Below are 22,542 nucleotides of genomic sequence, written 5' to 3' on the forward strand. Positions count from 1 at the left end.
ATAGTAATTTAAAAAAAAAAAAAAAAAGCAGTGTCTGTTTCCCTCTGCAGTTGCTGCAAGATTTTTGATTGCTTGATTGGAGAGTTAATTCCTCCGACATTCCAAGTCACTATTTTCATTTAGAAAGAAGTCTGCTTCCGATTCACTCAACCAAGCTTTATACTGTATAACCCAAGAAGACTGTCCCAGCCGCTGTCCTCCATATTTCCAAAGCATATCGACAAAGTCACCATAGTATCTGAGTCTTATAATCATTCCAAACTCTCTAAAGCGATTTGTTTTGATGCCATTAACACTTTCTCTTACCCCTCTAACTTCCTCCTTCAACCTGTGAAACATAATCCTCTTCCTAAAACCTCCCCACACCCAGTACTTTCTTTTCCAGTTTACTCCCCAAGAATATCCCATAATAGGATCAGTCACGTGTCAAGTGGAGGAGTGGCCTAGTGGTTAGGGTGGTGGACTTTGGTCCTGGGGAACTGAGGAACTGAGTTCAATTCCCACTTCAGGCACAGGCAGCTCCTTGTGACTCTGGGCAAGTCACTTAACCCTCCATTGCCCCATGTAAGCCGCATTGAGCCTGCCATGAGTGGGAAAGTGCAGGGTACAAATGTAACAAAAATAAAATAGATACTATTGGAGATTCTACATGGAATGTTGCTACTATTGGAGATTCTACATGGAATGTTGCTATTCCACTAGCAACATTCCATGTAGAAGGCTGCGCAGGCTTCTGTTTCTGTGAGTCTGACGTCCTGCACGTACGTGCAGGACGTCAGACTCACAGAAGCAGAAGCCTGCGCGGCCACATTGGTGATCTGCAAGGGCTGACTTCTACATGGAATGTTGCTAGTGGAATAGCAACATTCCATGTAGAATCTCAAATAGTAGCAACAGTGGAGGAGTGGCCTAGTGGTTAGGGTGGTGGACTTTGGTCCTGAGGAACTGAGTTCAATTCCCACTTCAGGCACAGGCAGCTCCTTGTGACTCTGGGCAAGTCACTTAACCCTCCATTGCCCCATGTAAGCCGCATTGAGCCTGCCGTGAGTGGGAAAGCGCGGGGTACAAATGTAACAAAAAAAAAAAATCCCTATCCTCCTCCCTACCTGTTTTCATAAAAGGCTTCTTTTCACTCCTATCCCCCCCTTCCCACCCCCATAAGTAATCTTCCTGCATATAATAATTGTAAACCGCTTTGATTGTTGTACCAGAGAAAGGCGGTGTATCAAATCTATTACCCACTCCAGAAGATGTTCATGTAGCGTAGGAGTCCAAATTAAAAAAAGAAAAAAAGGAATGGGGGAGGGGGCAAGAGTATAACAAAATAAATGAAAATATTATTGGGAGAGGTCCCCTTTCAAATAGAATCGGGAATCACTTTGTACAGGATACTTTGCTAGTATGATAATCTCTTAACCCCAGTTCCTCCATCGCCTCCCAACTGCCCCCCCACCCCCCACCATCCCTGAAAACAACTCTGGTGGTCAAGACATCTCCCCTCTGGTACCTTAAATGTTGAGAACAGAAGCAATAGCTCCTCCAGTCCTGCCTCAGCCCCCCCCCCCCCTCCACTTTCAAAATGGCAGCACCCATTAGAGTAATCAGGCCCTTTGATTTAGCAGAGATGGATATACTTACCAGGCTGGTGCTGGTTAATGTAACAGATGCTTGTGCTTGTCAAGCTGAGCACAAGGGGAGCAGACCTATTCCTGGGATATGCACAATAGGATGTAAAGACTTTCCTGTTTAACCTATGCTAGCAGAGATTTGTAAGGAAGGGCAGGGCCCATGCAGACTAGTGAATCTACTCCTTTGAGCAAGGGTGGAACATTGGTGCCTGTCCTTCAAAAGCAGGAGGTTGCCAAGCAGTCCTCAGTTGGCACTTTAGGTTTTCTAGTATGAACATGCATGAGTTGCCTAGTGGTTAGAGCACTGGTCTTGCAATCCAGAGGTGGCCGGTTCAAATCCCACTGCTGCTCCTTGTGATGTTGGGCAACTCACTTAACCCTCCATTGCTTCAGGTACAAGCTTAGATTGTGAGCCCTCCTGGGGCAGAGAAATACCCAGTGTACCTGAATGTAATTCACCTTGAGCTACTACTGAAAAAGGTGTGAGCAAAATCTAAATAAATGAATATATGGAATGTTGCTACTATGGAAGATTCTACATGGAATGTTGCCACTTTTTGAGATTCTGGAATGTTGCTACTATTTGAGATTCTAGATGGACTGTTGCTAGTGGAGGAGTGGCCTAGTGGTTAGAGCACCGGTCTTGCAATCCAGAGGTGTGATCTTGGGCAAGTCACTTAACCCTCCATTGCCTCAGGTACAAACTTAGATTGTGAGCCCTCCTGGGACAGAGAAATACCCAGTGTATCTGAATGTAATTCACCTTGAGCTACTACTGAAAAAGGTGTGAGCAAAATCTAAATAAATAAATGTGATCTCTTTGCATATTGTGGAGGCAGTGCAAGCAAGAAGAAACAAAACAGCGAAGATGACAAACAAAAAATAAAAATATATATAAAAACTTCAACATTTAAAATTAATCATAAAATATGTATTTAAAAAATAAAACCATCAAGATCAAAAATTACATTAAAAAGACGACACTGTGGATGTAAAAGTGAAGAATCAACTTTATTAGCCAAACGGTAGCAGGGAAAAAGGGACTCGACACAGCTGTGTTTCGGCCGTACTGGCCTACGTCAGGAGTCTTCTCTGTTGATTATTAATTTTATCCAAATGTAAAAACAATATTTACGTCTTACCAATAAATTGAAGCTATAGCGCTCAATTATACTCAAAACGATTTTCTCCGCTCAACTTCGTTTTGAGTATAATCAAGCGCTACAGCTTCAATTTATTGGTAAGACGTACATATTGGGGTTTTTTTTCCGCCCTCGACGTCATGACGTTTGACGCGAGGGCGGGGCAGAGACAGCTGGCAGCCTGGCTGGCTTCACACCACGAATCCACGAACCCTTCAGGGAGTGTTTGAGTGACTTCAGAACGTTGTCTTCAGAACGTTCACGGTGCGTTTTATTATTCTAGATTTGTTGCATTTGAATCCCACATTTTCCCACCTCTTTGCAGGCTCAATGTGGCTTACAATACTTTAGTAAAAGGGTCCTTTAGTTCTCCACTAGTCCAGCTCCTTGCTCCAGTGAAATTTCTGATTTATTCTTCCCCACTTCTGAACTAGATGAGATTGAAGGGGGGCAGACTCAAGAAAAATGTCAGGAAGTATTTCTTCACAGAGAGAGTGGTAGACAACTTGGAATGCCCTCCTGCGGGAGGTGGTGGAGATGAAAACGGTAACGGAATTCAAACATGCGTGGGATAAACATAAAGGAATCCTGTTCAGAAGGAATTGATCCTCAGAAGCTTAGCCGAGATTGGGAGGCGGGGCTGGGGTTTTGGGAGGCTTGGCTAGTGCTGGGTAAGACTTTTGCGGTCTGTGCCCTGAAAATGGCAGATACATTTGGATAAAATTAATAATCAAAATACAGCAGCGAAGACTCCTGACGCAGGCCAGTACGGCCGAAACACAGCTGTCCGAGTCCCTTTTTCCCTGCTACCGTTTGGCTAATAAAGTTGATTCTTCATTTTTACATCCAAAGTGTCGTCTTTTTAATGTAATTTTTGATCTTGATGGTTTTATTTTTTAAATACATATTTTATGATTAATTTTAAATGTTGAAGTTTTTATATATTTTTTTATTTTTTGTTTTTGTTAGTCATCTTCGCTGTTTTGTTTCTTGCTGATTTTCTTGCGAAGACTGGTTTCTTCTGTTTTTTGTACTAGGCAGTGCAAGCAAACAGATCTTAGCACGTTCATTGTAGAAATTCTGAAAAGCTGTTTGGGTCGCAGGTTTCAGGGGCCTGGGGTTAGTGACCCCTGCCTTAAGATGAACGGCCTGTCATGGATCTGGCCATGCATGTGGCTGTCGGTTAAGGTCTAATGTGAAAAAGAGCTTTAAACTACATGCTGCTTTTCTGCAGGAGACAACTTGGTTTACATGTTAGGAAATCAATAGAAATCAAACAAAATAAAACATGGAAAAGAAAATAAGATGATACCTTTTTTATTGGACATAACTTAATACATTTCTTGATTAGCTTTTGAAGGTTGCCCTTCTTCGTCAGATCGGAAATAAGCAAATGTGCTAGCTGACAGTGTATATAAGTGAAAACATTCAAGCATTACTATGACAGTCTGACAGGGTGGGAGGATGGGGGTGGGTAGGAGGTATGCATGGGGACATCAAAGCATATCATTGATATTTTAACAGGATGGGTGTGGATAGGTGAGGGGTGGGGTGATCAACAGAGACATACAGTTTTATGGTTTATAATGGGCTAGGAACCCCAGATCCTTGTTAAGTCCTTTCTGTTGGGTGTTAAAATATTCAATCATTCTGACTTCAAAGGTCTTACGTTCTTGTATGGTTTTAAAGTTACCTTTCAGGATTCTCACTGTGAAGTCACTGGTACAGTGTCCTGGTCCTGTAAAATGCTGACCAACAGGGGTGGGAGCCCTACTGGCACCAGTATTGTTCATGTGATGTCTATGTAAATTGAATCTTGTCTTAAGCATCTGGCCTGTTTCTCCAATATAGCAGCCTTCGTTACATTTTTTACACAATGATATATACCACATTGGAAGATGAGCAAGTGAAAGATTCCTTTATGTTGAATATCTTTCCTTTGTGGATGACTGTGGGGTCCTGTGAAATGTTTTGGCATAGTTTGCAACTGGATAAATTACAGGGAAAAGTGTGCCTTCTATATTGGAGAATGATTGAATATTTTAACACCCAACAGAAAGGACTTAACAAGGATCTGGGGTTCCTAGCCCATTATAAACCATAAAGCTGTATGTCTGTTGATCACCCCACCCCTCACCTATCCACACCCATCCTGTTAGAATATCAATGATATGCTTTGATGTCCCCATGCATACCTCCTACCCACCCCCATCCTCCCACCCTGTCAGACTGTCATAGTAATGCTTGAATGTTTTCACTTATATACACTGTCAGCTAGCACATTTGCTTATTTCCGATCTGACGAAGAAGGGCAACCTTCGAAAGCTAATCAAGAAATGTATTAAGTTATGTCCAATAAAAAAGGTATCATCTTATTTTCTTTTCCATGTTTTATTTTGTTTGATTTCTATTGATAACCTTAAGAGTGGACTAACACGGCTACCACACTCCTCATGTTAGGAAACAACCCAACAAGTGCAGCTTGGTCTGTGTTCCAAGAGCTGGAAACCCTGTTAGCTATATCACTAACTGTAAAGTATATCTTCACGTGCTGCCTGTGATTTGGTGTCATGATTTGGTTCTAACCAGAAGAAGGCTATAGTTATGAGGGTTTCTGTTTTTTTTTCCCCTTAAGGCATGTCTGTTAGGTGTATATGGATGCTTTCTTTACTTCTTCCTGTTAACTGGAATGGGCAAGGCTGTTTACAATTTGCATGTTCTGTAATATAGCAGAACTGTGCTATTGCTGAATTACAAATTGTAAAATTCTTAGTTTGACAGCTTGGACAATCCAGTTCTTGATGTGGAATATCAGAAGAATACAACACAGGCTTGAGTGTATATATAGCCTGTGCTGAAGATTGTATATTTACAAGAGAGGCCATGTTTTTTACATAGACTGATCTTGCACAGTGTGTATCTTCATACTTTTCAGAATTTCCATGCTTGCTGAAAAACAATGCAATTAATCTAGATTTTCAGAGGCTGCATTTTTCCTTTCATGCTCCTGATACCTAAAATAAATATAGGAAAAACAGGACATTATAGCCCAGGTTCTGTGTGTAAAGAGTAACTGTTTCTTTCTTTCTTTCTTTGCAGGCACTATTTTCCATCTATAATGTGTTTTGTTTTTTGTGTGTTTGATTTTTTTTTCAGGGGGAGTCTGTAAAATATTTCCTGGACAATTTGGATAAACTTGGAGAAAGAGTGAGTTGTCTCTTTATATATTTATTTTTTAACATTATGGGAGGCTTGTTTTGTTAGTGTGATGTGAGATAGCTGTGGTGCTTTACACCATAGATACCACTGCTGGGTGCGGATAGATATCTTTGAGCAACTAAGGCATCAGTGGGGAAAGGCACAAAAGTACTACTACTACTTATCATTTCTATAGCACTACTAGACATATGCAGCGCTGTACACTTGAACATGAAAAGACAGCCCCTGCTCGACAGAGCTTACAATCTAATTAGGACAGACAAACAGGACAAATAAGGGAAAAGGACAAAGAGTAGCAAGATTCTGGAATCCCAAGAAGTAGCAAGATTCTGGAATCCCAAAGATTAGCAAGATTCCGGAATCCCAAAGACTACTACTACTACTTATCATTTCTATAGCGCTACTAGACGTACGCAGCACTGTACACTTGAACATGAAGAGACAGTCCCTGCTCGACAGAGCTTACAATCTAATTAGGACAGACAAACAGGACAAATAAGGGAAAAGGACAAAGAGTAGCAAGATTCTGGAATCCCAAGAAGTAGCAAGATTCTGGAATCCCAAAGAGTAGCAAGATTCCGGAATCCCAAAGACTACTACTACTACTTATCATTTCTATAGCGCTACTAGACGTACGCAGCACTGTACACTTGAACATGAAGAGACAGTCCCTGCTCGACAGAGCTTACAATCTAATTAGGACAGACAAACAGGACAAATAAGGGAAAAGGACAAAGAGTAGCAAGATTCTGGAATCCCAAGAAGTAGCAAGATTCTGGAATCCCAAAGAGTAGCAAGATTCCGGAATCCCAAAGACTACTACTACTACTTATCATTTCTATAGCGCTACTAGACGTACGCAGCGCTGTACACTTGAACACGAAGAGACAGTCCCTGCTCGACAGAGCTTACAATCTAATTAGGACAGACAAACAGGACAAACAAGAGATAAGGGAATATTAAAGTGAGGATGATAAAATAAGGGTTCTGAACAAGTGAATAAGGGTTAGGAGTTAAAAGCAGCATCAAAAAGGTGGGCTAAGTAGTGTGGAGAATCCAAAGCGGGCATTTGGGATGGGGGGAGGGCAGGTGGAGGGCAGTATAAGTACTAAGGGAAGTTGTGTTTATCCAGCAAACACCCACTTATTTTTTGCTTTGTAGGGTGTTGAGTTGGTCAAAAGCTTAAATTATAACCTTGTGGTTGACGACATGCTGGTTTATATAATCCATTGCACTGTACGTGAAAGGCCCCTATTGTCTATCACACCAGCAGAACACCTTCGCTTTACTCATTGTCCTTAGAGCATGTGTTAAGATGCGTCCCCAGATCAATCCAGAGACTTGTGGGTTATGTCCCTCCACTAGCAGGTTAGATAGAGAGAACACCGAAGTTCGCCACAAGAGGGCATGTGCAGCTAGCTGAACTTCAGTATTCTCTCTATCTAGCAGGTGAAGAGACATTACGTGCAGCTCTGCGTTGATTTGGCTCCTATCCCATTCCCTCGGGGGTTGTTGAGCTTGTATTGGGGTTGAGATGCGTGAATTAAAATAATCACAAGTCAAAAAAGACTATTCTGTTCAGTTATTATCCACCCTTTTTTGCTTATCTAGAGCACTTGAAGCTAGAGGTGGAAGTACTGCTGAATAACTCTGCTAAATTCATATTCCCAAGGAGATTTAGATTTCAAATGTAATTCCCAGAATAAATTGAGTGGGAGAACTTGTAAATGGGTTAGTAGATCTAGTATAGATAACTTGGTGTAAACAGATTTGTATATATTTCCCTCCTTATCCATATGTATAATAATTCCGTCATGGACTTTGACCTTAAAATCCCTGAGCACCTCTATTTGAATATGTTCAAAGAACTTTGTATGTTAAAAGGGTGAAGACTGGCAAAATGTAAGCCAAATACTAGACAACCTAGTTTTAAGATCACTTACTCATCATTCAGCTCTCCCACCTCCTGCTCCTCCCCCCCCCCCCCCCCCCCCCCCCCCCCCCAATAAATCCATGACATGGCCTTAGCCCCTTGTGGTGGAATAGCTTTCCTCGCTACCTGTGAGAAGAGCCCCTTTTGAAATTCTTCCTTAAAAATTCTTTCAAAAAGCTTTCATGGTTTAGGAGCAGGATGTCTGAAGTGTTACGTTAATCTGTTTATTCCATATCGTCTCACAGATCAATCCAGAGGAGTTAATATTTTTTTTTCTTAACGACAGCTCACCATTCTCAAAAATGGGTTATCTCCTCCTATCAGTAGATAGAGAAAACTGAGTTTTACCAGTGGCCTCACTGGTATAAGACTGGTAGTGCTCCCTGGCAAGATCCAGTATTCTTCTCTAACTTCCAGCAGGCTTCTGTTGGAGGCTCAGTCTGGCCAGTGGGATACTTTACCTTACTTGTTGCAGGGGTTCCTCTTGATCTCCCTCAGTGGGTGCTGGTTACCAAGGACGCAAGTCTTCTTGATTGGGTGGGGGCACATTGCCTGGGTCAGGTGGTGATCTGGTCTATCAATCGACTGGAGACCCGGGTAATCTATCTTGCCCTGCAGGAATTTCTGCCACTCCTGGAAGGGAAGGAAGTCAATGATGTTGAACAATGCCATGGCTGTGACTTACATCAACAAGCAGGGTATGCCTTTGTCGATGGGCAGGTACGCATCTGCAGGCTCTCTTGGCGATCCATATCACAGGCAAAGACAATGTGCAGGTGAACTTCCTCAGCTGTTGAGTGGGACATGGGCCTTTCAGCTTATTGTGGACCACTGGGGGGCCCCCTTAGTGTGAATTGATGGCGTCCAGGGTTAGTGCGAAGTTGGAGCGCTTTTTCAGTCGAAGGAGGAACTTGGCCTTTCGGGATAGATGCTCTGGTACATCCTTGTCCGGTGGTGGAGCCTCTCTTCCCTCCGTGGCCTCTGGTAGGCTGCTTGTTGCGCAAGATTGTACGTCCTCATCTGGTCTTTCTGACCATGGCCTTGCAGACCATGGTATGCGGATCTCTGGTGCCTGCTAGTGGAGGATCCCCTTCCTCTGTTCCATTTTAGCTTATGGTATGGCCATTGAGAAGTGGCATTTAGAGAAGCATGGGTTTTCCCCTGTGATTTCTGCATGTTCCGCTCTAGGAAATCCTCTTATGTCCCTGGCTTATGTCAGGGTCTGGTGTGTGTGTGTGATAGACCTGGTATGTGGAACGGCCCATCTCCCGGGGGGGGGCCCAGGTTCCCAATGTTTTGGGGTTCCTGCAGCACGGCCTGGATCAGAGGCTGACATTGAGCTCCTTGAGGGTTCAGGTGACTGCACTGCCCAGTTTTTGCCAGTGGCCTGGTTCCTAAAGGGGTGTGTGGCATGTTTGCATGCCCCTCCCCCTTCGTTCTTTCCCATTGTTTGGAACTGGGGGCACTGTCAGAGGCTCCATTTGAGCCTTTGTGCTCTGCTTCTATTAAGGACCTCACTCTTCAAGGCAGTGTTTCTGGTGGCTATTGCCTCTGCATGATGGCTCTCTGAGTTCCAGGTCCTGTTGTGTTGGGACATATATCCTCCTTGGAGGATTTGGTGTCTTCATCTGGTCCCATCCTTTCTGCTGAAGGTGGTGTCATTCCATTTGAATCGAGAGATCTGCTTGCCCTCCTTTGTGGAAGGGGTTCGATCTGAACCGGAGAGGCTTCACAGGCTGGATGTCCAGAGGACATTGCTTCAATGTCTTCAGGAGATGAATGAGTTTTGTCTCTCGGACCACCTATTTATGCTTTTTCATGGCCCTCGGAGGGGTCAAGCAGTCTCTACAGCCTCCATTGCAGGGTGGATCAAGGGAGTTATTGAGTTTGTCTGCATCTGTAGGAATTGCCCAGTTCCTCATGGGCTGAAGGCCCACTCTACCAGGGTGCAGGCCACATCCTGGGTAGAGGCCTAGATGGGTTTTCCTTGAAGAAATTTGAAGGGTGTCAACTTGATCTTTGCTCTATTCCTTTGCTAAGCACTACAGGTTGGATGACTTGGTCAGAGCCCATTCAGCCTTTGGCGAGCTGTTATTTGGGAGGGGCCTTGTCATCCCCTGCCTAATAGATCTGCTTTGATGCATCCCATCTTGTGCAGAACGGATGCTAAGAAAGGAGAAATTATGCTTTGAAACCATTCTGCAATTCCAACCTTGGAAGACATTCTGGGTTTTGCTCTGTATTTCCTTCTGTTCATTTGAACACACACACAAAAAAATTCAGATTGTGACTGGCTATTCCCTGGTATATGCAGGATATCGAGTGCCACTCTGGTGGTGGTTTGCGAGCTTGCTGCTAATTGCAGGCGCAGTGGTTGATTGGGCTGGGTATGTAGAAAAAGGTATCTTCTGATTCTTGGGCAAATGCATACTGGATCTTTCCAGTGAGCACCACTAGTACTGTTTTCTCTGCCTCCTGCTGATAAAAAGGGATAACAACCCATTTGTGCAGAATGATTTTGCTGTCTAAAGAAAAGAGGATTATCAGGTAAGGCATAATTTCTCTTTCCTTTTGTAAACCGCTTTGATCTGTCCATCAGCAGAGGCAATATATCAAATCCAAATAAATTAGTTTCAATTAAAATACTACTAAATGGAAACATAGAAAGTACACCAACTGCTAAGGTCTTCAGTCCCTTCTCTCTTAGACCCTCTGTTCTATGCATCCACCACCCTTTCCATAAAGAAATATTTGCTTGGCTCAATCCTGGGTCAACCCCTCCCCCCCCCCCCTTCTATGATTTTTCTTTAGAGCTTCCTTTTGATTTGAAGCCTGCATAATGTGCATTTAGATCTATATCTTAGCTCTGATCCCACCTTTCTTCCAGAGTTTGCATATTTTGACCTTCAAGTAAGGTCTCGTATGCTTTGAAGAGCGCTGACCATTTTAAGCGTCTGCACCAACGCCATCCTGCTTATACTATTGTGTGCAGTTCTCCTATTCCAAACAAGGTCTTGCCAGTGACATTTATACAGAGGCACTATCTCCTTTTTATTGCGAGCATCCTTGTTTCTGTCCTTGCAAGAGAAAAGGCCCTTTGTTTTCTGCTTCATGCTCATGAGAAAGTCTTTGGTGCAAGGATAAGTTGCTCAGTTTTCATCTTCCCCTTCAAATACTGAATTAAAACAGCAACAACAACAACAAAATCAGCACCTCTTTCTGGTAAACTGAGTTAAAAAAAAAAATTCATATCCAAATGCCATTACAAAAAGAACAGCTTGTAGAACGACTTTGATTTTACAGGTTGGTGACTGGGTGTAGAAATGTAAAGCAATTTAGTGCAATCACAGGGTTTGTCCACAGTATGTAATACCCCAGTCTAGCTCCAAATTTAAACCCCTCCGGGGCAACTGTATTCAACCTAAATATCTACCGTTGCTCTTTATAATTAAGCAGTGTATTAATATTACCTCCCTACCACCCCACAGTAATTTTGTCCAACACTCGCCAAATCAGCAGCTACTTGTTACTTATTTATTTATGGCATTTCTATCCCACATTAGCTCAAGTGGAACTTAGGTTCAATGTGGCTTACAATACAAACATAGTAACATATAGTAACATAGTAGACGACGGCAGAAAAAGACCTCTACGGTCCATCTAGTCTGCCCAACAAGATAAACTCATATGTGCTACTTCTTGTGTATACCTTACCTTGATTTGTATCTGCCATTTTCAGGACACAGACCGTAGAAGTCTTGCCCAGAACTAGCCCCGCCATCCAAACACCAGCCCCGCCTCCCAATCTCGGCTAAGCTTCTGAGGATCCATTCCTTCTGCACAGGATTCCTTTACCCACGCATGCTTGAATTCCGCTACTGTTTTCATCTCCACCACCTCCCGCGGGAGGGCATTCCAAGAATCTACCACTCTCTCCGTGAAAAAATACTTCCTGACATTTTTCTTGAGTCTGCCCCCCTTCACTCTCATATCAGGTCCTCTCGTTCTACCGCCCTCCCATCTCCGGAAAAAAAAGAAATGAGTTACATAATAATAATCTTCAATAAATGTTATGAGCGCCATTGTGTATATATCCCATAACAACTGGAACTTAAAGCTCCACCCAGTGGGGACACAAAGGAGCTGCCAGTACCCCATTCTTAATTCTTGACTTATGTTCATTAAGCTGTAATTTAACAGGATGGCTAGAGCGACCCATATATAAAAATCCTTCAGTCTTCTGCTTAATTGCTTATTTACCTGTCTTTTAATACAGTGAGCTTTCCAAAGTGCATTGAGTCCTAGGAACGTTTTGAAAATTGGGAAGTGACCAAGCTCAAATAGATTAGTAGTCTGGTCAGTTGAAATTGATTCCGATGTGTTTAATATTTAAGTTTAAACAGCTTGTATTGGTGTTCAAAATAACTACTACTACTACTACTACTACTACTACTACTTAGCATTTCTATAGCGCTACTAGGGTTACGCAGCGCTGTACAAGTTAAAACATGGGGAAGGACAGTCCCTGCTCAAGAGAGCTTACAATCTAAAGGTAACAAACTATGTAGTCAGTGTATCATGAATGGGGAAGGTGGTTAGGCACCAAAAGCAAGGGAGAAGAGATAGGTTTTGAGTAAGGACTTGAAGATGGGCAGGGAGGGTGTATGGCGTATGGGCTCGGGGAGTCTGTTCCAGGCATAAGGTGATGCGAGGCAGAAGGGGCGGAGTCTGGAGTTAGCGGTGGTGGAGAAGGGAACAGAAAGGAGTGATTTGTCCTGAGAGCGGAGGTTACGGGTGGGGACATAGGGGGAGAGGAGGGTAGAGAGGTAATGGGGGGCTGCAGATTGAGTGCATTTGAAGAAGCTTGAACTGAATACGGTAGCGAATCGGGAGCCAGTGAAGCGACTTGAGGAGAGGGGTGTGATAGAGTATCGGTTCACGCGGTAGATAAGACGTGCAGCGGAATTTTGGACAGATTGAAAGGGGACATCAACATTACAAATATAGCAATACAAAGACCCAATTTCTTATAATTTGACCACATTAGTATTATAAAAATGGTGACTTTTTTTTAACATTACTTAGACTATGTCCTCTTCCCCCCCTCCCCCTCCCCCCCCCCCCCCCCACACACACACACAATGCAAATGCTTATTGTAGAGTTGGAGGTTTGTTGGCTCTTCCAACTGCTAGAACTGTCAATTTGGGTATCATTTAAACACTTAAGTATAACTAGCAGAACAGCAGACAAATCTAAACCTCAATACATACTTAGCATACTGTGTACCAGGTTCTTTCCTGGATCTTTACTGCATAAAACTGTGACCTGCTTATCTTCCCAAAGCTCAGGCAATATGACCTTTAAATCCCTGAGAAGGGAGTCTCCACTAGTATTTTAATGTTCTCAGAACAGTTTTCTTATTTGATGAGGTTACCGTGATTACAAATGTAGAGAAACAGTTTGTTTGTTTTTTGTTTGTTTGTAGGATTATCTACCATCTCAGCAAGACATTCTGCTAGCCAGAAAACCCACCAAAGGAATTCATGAATATGATTTTGAAATCAAAAATGTCCCATTCAAGATGGTTGATGTTGGCGGTCAAAGATCAGAGCGAAAACGATGGTTTGAGTGTTTTGACAGCGTAACTTCAATACTGTTCCTTGTGTCATCAAGCGAATATGACCAGGTGCTGATGGAGGATCGACAGACAAATCGCTTTACAGAATCTCTAAACATTTTTGAAACAATAGTAAACAACAGGGTTTTCAGCAACGTCTCCATCATCCTTTTCCTAAACAAGACAGACTTGCTTGAGGAGAAAGTAAAAATAGTGAGCATCAAGGACTACTTCCCAGAGTTTGAAGGGGACCCCTACTACCTGTCAGATGTCCAAAAATTTCTGGTAGATTGTTTCCGTAATAAACGCCGGGATCAGCAGCAGAAGCCTCTCTACCACCACTTCACCACAGCTATCAACACGGAAAACATCCGCCTGGTATTCCGTGATGTCAAGGACACCATTCTTCATGACAACCTCAAACAACTTATGCTGCAGTGAAGTGGGCAGACTTCAGCCGTAATGCTCTTCCTTATGTGCTCTCTTCCCCCCTCCCCTTAAACATTTTAGCTGTTTACAACAGAAGTAGAAAATCTGTTTTCTTGCAGCTGCCTTTGTATTTGGCTGAAGGGCTGGTGAGCAGTTCAAGATCTGACTTTTTAACTTCAAGCCCAGTTGAAATTTTTAATAGTATGAAGCTTGAAGCTTCAGCTCTCCTAGCTGTGGAACTGTTGTGGTGGGCGATTAATGATGTAGGCGTATGTTGAGGTAAAAGATTAACAAAGAAAGCCTGTTCTGAAATTTTAATTTGTATTTTATTACGTTAAGATTTTAAGTTGTACTTACCGATTCAAAAGCTATAGGAAAAATCAAATGCTGAATTTTGTCCTCCACATTAGAAGTTTGCTGCACTACTTGTCTTTAAACTCTTCCCCCTTCCCCCAAATAACTTGGAAAATAAGTCTGCGTAGAAGAATGCCATATAATTTTTTTGTTTGGTTTTTCCTTGTGCAATGTTTTTAAAAATGTTATTTTAAAGTTTACATCGCATGCATTTTTGGTTTAAACTAATGACAGATGTCACCTAATGGGTACGAAAGGCCAGAACTTCAGATTTGTATTCCAGCATTGTCATGTGGTTTTTGTATCTGATAGTAATACCATTTTTGTGAAGTCTGCCATTAGAAGTCAAATCTGCATTTATCTGTACAGTATATCTTGCAATTTAACCCATGAAATTTTCCAGAGTTCTTGCATTCGATGCAAATTCTACCTAATAGCTGAAAGAGTGCCTTCTGATCTGTTGTGTTTTCCATCGCTGTCCTGGGAAACCTTTATGCCCCATTCGTAGCTTCTTTTTAGTTTTGAAATAATTTTATACTAAAGGTGTAAAACGATAAAACAGACTTGGGTAGTCAGTCGGTTAATTGTTGGAAGTTATCTACTTGAAGTTGCTATTTATAGATGGTTGTGTAATTGAGACTTGGGAAATTGCAGGGCTATACGTATTCATAGCTGGTTAAATTTCCTCACACTCCCTGCAATGACCATTTGCTAAGTATTGTACAAGTGATCGTTAGAGAATTCAGTTTTTCCATTGTTGAAATTTAAATTCACAACTCAGATGCTGAGGTATTAATAAAAATCAGAAACGAGTGGGGTTTATTTTCCCATTTTCCTAAGGTTTTTGTTTTTTTCCCCTGAAAATCCTGGCTCAGATTATTGGAGCTAAAAGGAGAAAATAGTGTGACCTCATACTAAAGATAACCAAAACCCTCTTTGGCCTTTATGGCTCTGTAAGGCTGTTTGAAATGGAGACTTGGTTTTATTGAACCTGATTTTATTTAATGATTTAAACTAGGATTTTAAGAGTTTTTGTGTGGTAGTCAGCCATTGAGAGATGTTTAAATCTCTGTACCAAACAGTATTTGGTTTTGTCCAGCACTCACCTGTGTATAGAGTGCCACAAATGCACGTCTAGCCAAGTTGTGTTTCTTGCCAAGTAAATCTCCCTCTTGCCAAAGTCTCCAAAATGAGAAATTACTCTTGAGTTCCTTTTATCCATTGCATTTTAAGTGATGGAATTTTTTTTAGAGGTGTTTAACTCGTTGCCAGATGTTTTGGTGACCTGCTGGAGTGCTTTAGAAGCAGCAGCTGGTTGGTTGACATGAGTGTTCTGGGTTGTTTTGTGGTGTTAATCAATTTTGGCAGCAGGCGATGCCAAACTTGTGTGTGTCATTCGCTTGCCCTGTAACACTTGTGATCGGTTAAGATGGAGGATGCCATAACTTTTGGAGTGTTTTTACTTTTATGATATTTAAATTGGGGATTAGCTTTCCGACTTCTCTCTCTTTCCTTGTGAAACTACATTTTAGTAATGTTCACATGCTGGCACCAATTTTCCAATTGTTTTAAAGACTCATTGAACACAGAATGAAGGATTTTGGACTAGACAGTTTGCACGAGGACAGAAATGTCACCTGTTCCTACAAGTAATCTCTATCCCCCGCCCGTCCATTAAATTTTTTTAGTGCTATTATAATTGCCGTGGCACAAGGAAAGGGATAGGTAGGCTAGCCTGGCACTACACTTCCGTGGGAACCCCGCGGGAGTCCCACAAACCCCGTTCCTGTGCAACTCTCGTACCCCCTTTCCATTATATTTGTACCATGACTGATCTTTTCATTCTGCTGGTGAAGGTGAATGTTGCCCTGTTAAGTGTTTCATAAAGGCAAGAGTTTCTTGTCCTTTAACTATCAGCGGCTGGACAGTATACTTTGAAGATTCAGATTACTGAAGAGAGAACACCAGAACTGTCGTCATCCATTGGTTTCAACACAATATCCTCATGAAGACACTGAAGAGATGCTTTGCAACTTGTAAAAGACCACTTAGAAAATTGGGTTCTAACCTTGGGCTACCGGTTTGGATGTTACCTTTTTGGGCATAAACTGAAGCTGGTGAAAAGCTCTGTATTTTTGCTACTGTAACTCAAAATGTAAGTCTTCTGTTCAATCCCTTTTTTGTTTAGCATTCTTTTAGAAATTATTCACTGTAGATAAGTGTGAAAATAAGGGGTGTGGCACAGTTGTACACCGAATAGATACTTTGGAAATTATAAAAGACCACTTAGAAAATTGGGTGCTAACCTTGGGCTACCGGATTGGATGTTGCCTTTTGGGCATAAACTGAAGCTGGTGAAAACCTCTTGTGTTTTTGCTAATGTAACTTAAAATGTAAGCCTTCTGCTCAATCCTTCTTTCTTTTTAAAGAATTTCTTTTTAGAAGTTATTCAGTATAGTTAAGTGTCAAAATAAGGGGTGCGGCACAGTTGTACACTTTCTCAAGTCATTTGATTCATTCTAAAACAGTTTTTTTTACATTTTGTTTTAAACAGCAGAGAGCATAATAGGTGAGTTTGCAAAGAATAAAATAGGTTGCATAGTCTTGTGTTCTAATGCAGAGTGTGATGGATTTATCAGGCCGTTTGCCAGCCAGGGCTATGTCCATCAAATTAATTGAAATTTTAGATGGTGGTTTTGTTGCTAACTTTTTCCTCTTGATTCCTCTTCATGGAATATATTAACAGTGCCTGGTCCTAAATGTGGAAGTTGTCTCTTCCCCCACCCCCCCCCCCAATCAGACTGAGTGCCTATCCAGTTTATTTATGTTTGAGCGGCCTTAATATTGAATATAAATACCTTATTGTGCAGACCGTGGCCTTACGTAAGATATACAAAAGCACATGTGCTTGTATTGCAAAAGCTATATGCTGAGAAATTAAACTTTTCCAAATAACTTAAAAGGTACTTAAGCCAACAAAATGCCTTAATTCACCTGGTATTGACAGGGTTCAAAATTCTGTTTTTTTTTCAGACAGTGACATATTACTAGTGGTTTCTTTGCCACATGGGTTTTTTTTTTCTGTATATGAAGTTCACAGGTTGAAATTCCAAGATGCTTTTGAACTTTACAAAAGTGAGTTACACTTTGGACATGTCCACTTTTTTTGAAAAATTTTCATCTCAAAAATTAGGTTCAGAATTGCTCATTTCTAAGTCATTAAATTTAAGAACTGGTCAATTTAATCTTATATACTGTAAGACAGGGGTTCCCAAACTCTCTGTTCATGGCACCCTTAGTGTTTAATTTTTCACTGCACCCCTAGGCCACACATTTCCTCTCAGGTCTCCTCCCTTCCCCCAGTGGTGGTGAATAATCCTACCTTTGCTGGCAGGGATGCTCAAGCCCCGCCAGATGAAGTTTGTCCACTGCCTGAGGAAGTCAGCGGCATGCTTTGCTGTTGACGCCGGCACTCCCGCACTTGCTCTGCTCAACGTGAACTGAGCATGTGCAGGACTACCGGCGTGGGCGGTTGAAGCATGCCAGCAACTTTCTCTGGCAGCAGACTACTTCAGCTTGGGCATCCCCACCAGCATTTCCATGGCGGCCACAATTGCCGCAGCTCCCCTATGAGTTTGCAGTGGTGCCCCGGTACACAGTTTGGGAACTGCTGCTGTAAGACATTGTCAGTTGTTTGTGCGCATATACCAAAAGGAACAAATAACAACAGCAAAAAGTCTAATTGGTACACAGAATTTATAATGGAACTTTTGAAGATGCCTCTTTACTCAGGATACAATTGCTTGTTTTTCTGCTGGTGCAATTACAATTATTTTGATTCCGTGTTAGTGTTAATCACATATGCATTGGTGTGTTTGTATAGTGCAGTGTGTTGGACACACAATACAGTCCCTGGTCCTCGAAGCTTAAAATCTAGTCAGGACTGACAAGACACGCTGATAAGTTGAGGCCCAGATTTTAAACCAAGGTAGAGAGAAGAACTAAACCAGGTGAGTTATAGGTGAGATTTTTTCCCCACAGGATGTAAACAGATCCAGCTTGTTTTACTCTGTAGTCTTACTGATCACAGTATAATTTCATTGTTGTACATTATCAAGACCTGAAACTAATTTGGAATAAGACTTTACTTAGCTATTTTCGTTATCCCAGTTTAAAATGTTCTAAGTTCCAGTGGTACAACAGGGGCAGGGTTCATGCCACTTAAAGAGCAAATGAGGATGAATCTTTAGAGTTTTATCCTGTATCCTGTCTAGAAGTTTATGAATTTTTGTTCATTGCTATCAGGTTGTAATTAATGATCACTGTGATTTGAAGTGTAATTTAACATCAAGCACAAACTTTTGCAATTACATTTTTTTAAATTGTACAATTTATGGTTGCAGTTTGGTACCAAGACAGTTTTTTGATCCAGTGGTTGGTGTGGATTTTTTGTTCTGTTTTTGTTTTATTTGTTAATTAAAATAGTGTGGAGTTTGAAATAACTCTTAGCTTGCAGTTGCTCAGGTCTATAAACTAGGAATCTGTTTACAATATGACACAAACATTCATTTTTGGTTATTTTTTGTACTTCGGTTTGCATTATTGAGCTGTGTGTTCATATTGCCACTTAAGTAGATAATGGGGTTTTTTTATGTCCAAAAATAAATGTTGTACTGATAACATCGAGCTAAATAGCATAAATTTAACATTCTCATATTCAAATGGCCAACAGAGCATTCAAATTTTTTATTTCCAACAAGGGTTCTCTTGGGACATTACCGTATATATCACAGTAAAAAGATGCCTTTTCTAATTTTTGCTAACTTGTGTTTGAAAATAGTTGACTGAATTATCTAATTCTAAAGCCTTAATCCTGTATGGTGACGGAAATAACCTGTGTTAAAACTTGAGTTCCTCTGGGGATGGGCAACTAGGTCCTTTTTTTTTTTTTTTTTTTCTGTAGCTCTGCCAGACTTGACCGACTGCTTCTGACCTGGCCTCCCCAAAATGAAAGGAAGTTGGCAGATCTCTGCTTTTTAGGACTTGGTGGTGGTTTATAGTTCCTCTGTTTTGGAATGTGTGTGAATCAGACAAAATAAATCATTTCCCATAGCTTAATCCAAATAGAAGTTTTAATCAACCCATTAGTATGGTATGAAGACGGTCCCTGCTGGTCCCATTTAAATTGATTGGTATGACGGAAGGGGACACCAAACATTGTTGTAAATAACTTCGAGCAAGAGTTATATGTATCCAGTCAGTCCCGTGTTGGCGAGTAGGAAAACTTTCCTTATCTTCAGAGGAACCTCAATTTGCTTTGTCTTAACCTTTTTTTAAAATTTTCATAGATAATGTTTTTATTGGTATTGGATAAAAAGATTTGTGACTTATCTTTAAATACTTGCCAGGGACAGAGCATAATTTCATTTGGTTGTAGATTTTCTTGCTTTCATTCAGTTGGCAATAAATTATTTCTTAAGTGATTATGCAAAATGTGTTAACATCCTCTAGTTTTATAGAACCTTGTTACTAATAAAGCTTTTGTTGCTTTCAGTTGTCCATTATTCTGTACATACATTTTGCAAATGTGTTCCTTTTTGCTTTGTTAAAAAAATTTTACTGACCTTTTAATAAATATATTATAAAGACTGCCTGCCACAAACATTATTTATCATTTCTTACAGTTCAAGTGCAAAAGAAGCTAGCAATATGTCTAAATGTTAGTGTTGACTTTAAGGCCTAATGTACTAAGTTTCTCCCCCCCCCCCCCCCCCTTCCATAAACACAGAATTGGAAAACATCTTAGTAGATCAGGCCCTAAGTACTGTATTGCCCGGCAAGGTGCATGCCATGCCTTGGCTCAGGCATCTGGCATGCAGAAAGAGTACAGCAGTTTTGAACAGTTTTCATTGTTGCTTCTAAAGAACCCGAGTAGCATTTTTATCCTGATCAAAGAGTGTGCGAGTGAATGATATTAAATGAAAACACTCTTCACAAATCTCCTGTAATGCCAATATTTTTGAAACCATCTAGAACAGTTTTATAGATCCTTTTAAGGCGGCGTCATGTATTGCTTCAACATGGCCTTGACACACACTCCCTTTCTAATACAGGTGCACCAGAGCCGGTGGTGGGAGGCGGGACTGGAGGTTGGGAGGCAGGGATAGTGCTGGGCAGACTTATACGGTCTGTGCCAGAGCCGGTGGTTGGGAGGCAGGGCTGGTGGTTGGGAGGCGGGGATAGTGCTGGGCAGACTTATACGGTCTGTGCCAGAGCCGGTGATGGGAGGCGGGACTGGTGGTTGGGAGGCAGGGATAGTGCTAGGCAGACTTATACGGTCTGTGCCAGAGCCGGTGGTTGGGAGGCGGGGCTGGTGGTTGGGAGGCGGGGATAGTGCTGGGCAGACTTATACGGTCTGTGCCCTGAAAAGGACAGGTACAAATCAAAGTAGGGTATACACAAAAAGTAGCACATATGAGTTATCTTGTTGGGCAGACTGGATGGACCGTGCAGGTCTTTTTTTCTGCTGTCATCTACTTAGTTTACACTAAGTAGTTCATGGTTTGATGATGGTGATCTCCTGGAGTGTACCTTGTGGCTAGAAGTTGTTTGCTTGGAACATAAAAACAGAAACTTGTCAAACCAGGGAAGCAGCTGCTTTTGAAAACTGAATATGCTGAAAATCTGCCAATCAGGATAGAGCTTCATTAGAATAAGGAAGGCTGGTTACTTGGTTTTGTTAAGGGGGGGGGGGGGGGGGGAGAAGTGACTGTACAGGAAACCTGGGATTTTTTTTTTGTTCAAATCTAACCTTTTCACCTTGTCAAACAAAATACAACAGACATCCTGAAACAGGATTAATCAACAGAGTATGTACCAAGCCATTATTACTCTGAGGGCTGCCCGCATAACGATTAACATTTCCCCATTTATAAAACAGGTTATTCCTTTCAGCAGCAGCCCTTTTGTATTTGTTGGACACAAGAACCCACCAGTTATCCAATTAGCAAGGATAAATCAAGCATAGATAATTGAGTTTGAGCACCCAAGCATTTCCAGATTTTTCTATAGGTCAGCTGCTCATTACAGTCCAAAATGTTGCAGATAACGACCTCTTGCAAATACTGTGCTAAATTGGGGCAATAAAAAATGGTGTTAATGTACCCTTCCTTAGCATCCCTCCGGACCGGCCCAGGATTGGACTGATGGGTTGTGCAAGCCTTCCAGCAGGTTGGGAACTTCGGGCCTCTTGCAAATACTGTGCTTAATTGGGGCAATAAAAAATGGTGTTAATGTACCCATATTGGCTTTACAGGACCAACATAGCTGGGTGCCTCCTTGTGCTAATCTAGCTGTTCTTAGCAGAGTCCACAAGGTCTTACTAGCTAGCGAGGAGTAGCCTAGTGGTTAGTGCAACGGACTTTTATCCTGGGGAACTGGGTTCGATTCCCACTGCAGCTCCTTGTGACTCTGGGCAAGTCACTTAACCCTCCATTGCCCCAGGTACAAAATAAGTACCTGAATATATGTAAACCTTTGAATGTAGTTGCAAAAACCTCAGGAAGGCGGTATATCGAGTCCCATTTCCCTTTCCCTATTTGAGATTCTACATGGAATGTTGCAATTCCACTAGCAACCACACAAAATCTCCCTAATGGAATGTTTTTTGGTAAACACAACCAAATACACTACAAAACCAAAAATAAGAACTAACTGTCTGCAAATAGCAATGATGTAATATAATCTTATACTTGTATCAGGGAACCCTCGGAAGATACCACTTAAAAAGACAATGTCATAAAATCTTTTGCCTAGTGGCATAGCATCTCTTCATTGGGCTATCCCTTAATTCATTTTTTTGTAAATGCTATTGCAAACACATAAAAGTGCTCAAACTATATGTGCTCTAAATAATAAACTTATCTTATCTTTGAAGCCGTGTCCATGTCTCTTAATGCTAAAATCCACTTGGGCTTCCCCTGATTGCGCCCGACACCGCGGGTTTCAATACTTTCATCAGGTACTCGGGTTAATTGCCCTCGGCAGATACACAATGACTTGTTAGTTGAAACATCGGCGTGGAATGCTTGTGCTGCCATAGCAATAGCATTTACAAAAAAATGAATTAAGGGATAGCCCAATGAAGAGATGCTATGCCACTAGGCAAAAGATTTTATGACATTGTCTTTTTAAGTGGTATCTTCCGAGGGTTCCCTGAT

The 22,542-nt window shown here is 41.6% G+C and overlaps 1 protein-coding gene across 1 annotated transcript in view; it reads left to right on the top strand.

Annotated features, from left to right (window-relative positions):
- GNA13 (G protein subunit alpha 13) overlaps positions 1–19,662 on the top strand; it is a 72,573-nt gene extending 52,911 nt beyond the window's left edge. Inside the window, exons 3-4 of the mRNA XM_030208464.1 lie at positions 5,927–5,977; positions 13,409–19,662. Of these exons, the coding sequence (XP_030064324.1) occupies positions 5,927–5,977; positions 13,409–13,981 (624 nt within the window). The 3' untranslated portion in view covers positions 13,982–19,662. The remainder of the gene's footprint in view (positions 1–5,926; positions 5,978–13,408) is intronic.
- The last annotated feature ends 2,880 nt before the right edge of the window (positions 19,663–22,542 follow it).

This window comes from Microcaecilia unicolor, chromosome 6, assembly GCF_901765095.1.
Source record: "Microcaecilia unicolor chromosome 6, aMicUni1.1, whole genome shotgun sequence".
Classification (NCBI taxonomy): domain Eukaryota; kingdom Metazoa; phylum Chordata; class Amphibia; order Gymnophiona; family Siphonopidae; genus Microcaecilia; species Microcaecilia unicolor.